The sequence below is a fragment of the Corvus brachyrhynchos genome, unplaced genomic scaffold (assembly GCF_000691975.1).
Source record: "Corvus brachyrhynchos isolate BGI_N302 unplaced genomic scaffold, ASM69197v1 scaffold15, whole genome shotgun sequence".
Taxonomy (NCBI): Eukaryota; Metazoa; Chordata; class Aves; order Passeriformes; family Corvidae; genus Corvus; species Corvus brachyrhynchos.
In genome coordinates, this window is record NW_008238349.1 from 163,672 (window position 1) to 167,271 (window position 3,600).

General features: G+C 66.0%; 1 protein-coding gene across 1 annotated transcript in view; it reads left to right on the forward strand.

Annotated features, from left to right (window-relative positions):
- Nucleotides 1-3,600, forward strand: part of LOC103616336 (septin-5) — a 9,236-nt gene that overhangs the window by 2,163 nt on the left and 3,473 nt on the right. The window contains exons 3-11 of the mRNA XM_017735274.1: nt 4-373; nt 597-690; nt 806-892; nt 1,707-1,830; nt 2,085-2,219; nt 2,298-2,415; nt 2,736-2,837; nt 3,185-3,281; nt 3,367-3,529. Coding sequence (XP_017590763.1) covers nt 4-373; nt 597-690; nt 806-892; nt 1,707-1,830; nt 2,085-2,219; nt 2,298-2,415; nt 2,736-2,837; nt 3,185-3,281; nt 3,367-3,529 — 1,290 coding nt within the window. The remainder of the gene's footprint in view (nt 1-3; nt 374-596; nt 691-805; nt 893-1,706; nt 1,831-2,084; nt 2,220-2,297; nt 2,416-2,735; nt 2,838-3,184; nt 3,282-3,366; nt 3,530-3,600) is intronic.

Below are 3,600 nucleotides of genomic sequence, written 5' to 3' on the forward strand. Positions count from 1 at the left end.
GAGGCTGAGGTGGGTGGTGCCATCTCGGGCTGGCACTGCCACCACCAGTGTCACCTCCTCCCTTGGTCCCCAGATAAAGCGTTTCCTGAAGGAGGACTCGGACGAAGCTGAGCTGACCCAGTTCCTGCGGGATTGCCCACCAGCTGACAGCTCCAGGAAGGTGGAGGCCCCGGAGATCCGGCGGGACCCCGGCCACCCCCTGGGCAGCGTGGGCAGGGTCCCCCCTGACGAAGCCAGCGACGAGAGGGACGCCAGGCTCTTCTCCCGCTCTCGGCCCTCGGATTTCCAGCAGCACATCGCCGCGCCCCCGCCCCCCAGCCCCAACCGCCCGCGGAGCCCCTGGGGGCAGCTGGACCCCTACGACTCCTCCGAGGTGCAGGACGTGTCCGTGGGGAGGGGGACGCACGTGGGGCGAGGGGCTGCGGGATGGAGGATGTTCCCATCCCGTGAGCACAAAGGTTTTGGGCAGGCATGGCCTCACCCCCGGGAACTCCAACCCTGGGAATCCCTCTGTGGGTGGGGGGAAGGAGGGGCTTTCCAGGGTAGGAGGTGGGCTGGCGGTGTCCCGTGTCCCACGTCCTCTGTGCCCTCTGCAGGATGACAAGGAGTACGTGGGCTTTGCCACGCTGCCCAACCAGGTGCACCGCAAGTCTGTGAAGAAGGGCTTCGACTTCACCCTCATGGTGGCAGGTACCAGGGGGGCTGAGCCCGGCCCGGGGGTGCTGACCCCACTCTGGATCCCGAACACCCTGGACAGGGGTGGTGGACACTGGCTGCCCCCTTCATCTTTGTCCTGCTTTCCCAGGAGAATCCGGGCTGGGCAAGTCCACCCTGGTCAACAGCCTCTTCCTGACAGACATGTACCGGGACCGCAAGCTGCTCAACGCTGAAGGTCAGCGGGGACAGTCACAGCCCAGAGGGGTGTCCTGGGTGAGCTGGGCAGTGGCAGAGCCCAGGGGTGCTCCTGGGGCTGCAGCCCCTCTCCCGGCCCAGCCAGGCTCCTCTGAAGCCACGTGTGGTGCGTTGCCAGCTGCCCACTCGCACAGGGGGCTGCTCCGAGGCAGTGGGGTCCCCCCTGCACAGGATGGGGACCCCCCACGGGGATTTTATTCCCACTGGGAAAACAAGCCCTGGCTCGTTGGGCATCAGCTGGGGCCGCAGCATTTCTGGGAGGCTGGGGACAGTCAGGGCCTGGGGCACAGTGCCAGTTCAGCTGCAGCCAGTTTTTGAATTAAAATGGCCCAAACTTGCCCAAATCCCCAGGAGTTTGAGGGGTTTGTTTGATTTGTTTCCGTTGCTTGGAGTGAAAGCCAAAACACACAATGGAGCAGGAGCATCCCTGGGGATGCAGGGACACGGAGGGTCCTGGGGTGAAGGGGCATTGCAGTGTGGAGCTGTGGGGTCACATGTGGGGGTACCGGGAGCCTGAAATGCTCGTGCAGCAAGGTCAGAGCCCCGTGCTGCCCGAGCTGGGGTCCTGGGGTGGCAGTGGTACAGCCACCGAGGGATGGGTGCACATCCATGGGGACGTGGGGACCACGGCGGGGGGGGGCCCCTCCTGGGCTGGAGCATGGTGCCTGTCAGGGCTGATCCAGCCGGGTGACCCTAGCCCCCAGGGTGAGGATGACACCCAGGGGTTGCAGCATGTCCCCACATCACCTCCACCCTCTCTGGTGTCCCCCCGGTGACACGTGTGCCCCCCACAGAGCGCATCACGCAGACAGTGGAGATCACCAAGCACGTGGTGGACATTGAGGAGAAGGGGGTCAAGCTGCGCCTGACCATCGTGGACACGCCCGGCTTCGGGGACGCCGTCAACAACACCGAGTGGTGAGTGCCACGGGGTGGGGACTGTCCCCAGGGTGGACACCCCGGGGTGGGTGTGATGGTGAGTGCCATGGGGTGGGGGTCTCCCCGGGGTGGGTGTGATGGTGAGTGCCATGGGGTGGGGGTCTCCCCGGGGTGGGTGGGATGCCCACAGCTCACCGGGCTTAGGTGCTGAGCCACGGGAGGTGTTGAGCTGGGGGTCCACAGGCAGCGGGGGGTCCCACAGAGGACTCGGTGTCACCTTGCTGTCCCTGCAGCTGGAAGCCGGTGGCCGACTACATCGACCAGCAGTTCGAGCAGTATTTCCGTGACGAAAGTGGCCTCAACCGGAAAAACATCCAGGACAACCGAGTGCACTGCTGCATCTACTTCATCTCGCCCTTTGGCCACGGGTACGGGCAGCCCTGCTCGCGCTGCCGGGGGGTGGGCAGGGGCTCGGCGGGATGGGGCTCACCAAGCTCCCCCCGCAGGCTCCGGCCCCTGGACGTGGAGTTCATGAGAGCCCTGCACCAGCGCGTGAACATCGTGCCTGTGCTGGCCAAGGCTGACACCCTGACGCCCGCTGAGGTGGAGCGCATGAAGAACAAGGTGAGGGCAGCTGGGCCGGCTTGGAGTTGTCCCAGCTGGTCCCTGGGCACGGGCGTGCCCTGGGCTCTCCATCCATCTCCTGCCTGGAGTTTGGCCTGGAGCACTTTCCAGGCTTGCAGCCCTGTGGAGGACCATGTTGCCCCCATGGCCACTAAGGACACGTCTGCCCAGGGCTCAGCTGGGGCTTGGAAGGATTGGGGGGTGTCCATGACATCTGGTTTGGGGGGAACAGGCTTTGGGGGGGACATTGGCCCTGTGTGGTGCCTCCCACGCCCCTCCCAAGGCTGGGGCCCTGCCCTCAGGGGGCTTTTTGCCTCCAGATCCGGGAGGAGATTGACCACTACGGCATCCGCATCTACCAATTCCCTGAGTGTGACTCGGACGAGGATGAGGAGTTCAAGCTGCAGGACCAGGCACTGAAGGTGGGTCTGGCTCCTCCAGCCCCATCACGGGAGGGGCAGAGCCCCATGGCCAGGAGGACCGGTCACCCTGGGGTACCTGCAGGACTCTTCGGGGCCACGCAAGCTCTCCAGTGTGGAGGGGCTGTCACATACCTCACTACCCAGACACATCACCAAGATCCCACGGGTGCCACCTGCAGCTTGGTGGGGTGGGGCTCGGGTGGAGAAACCCCTGCCACGACCTCTGCTGTCCCACGGGGGCTCTCCACAGCCGGGGCTTTGGGGTATCCTGGCAAATGAGTGCTGGACACAGCCGAGGAGGGCATGTGGAGGGATGTGGGCCCTGCTGACCCTCCATGCCCTTGCAGGAGAGCATCCCCTTCGCCGTCATCGGCAGCAACACGGTGGTGGAGGCCAAGGGCCGGCGCGTCCGCGGGCGCCTCTACCCCTGGGGCATCGTGGAAGGTAACGCTGGGCAGTCCCCGCTGGCTCCCGGCCCTGGGGACACGCGGGGCGCTGGCCGTGGCCCCCTGACCCCCTGACCCCGCAGTGGAGAACCCGGCCCACTGCGACTTCGTGAAGCTGCGGACGATGCTGGTGAGGACGCACATGCAGGACCTCAAGGACGTGACGCGGGAGACGCACTACGAGAACTACCGCACGCAGTGCATCCAGAGCATGACCCGCATGGTGGTCAAGGAGCGCAACCGCAAGTACGGGCCGGGGCCGGGGCCGGGGCCGGGCTGGGGGGGGGGCTTGTCCCTTTGGGGTGACCCCACCGCGC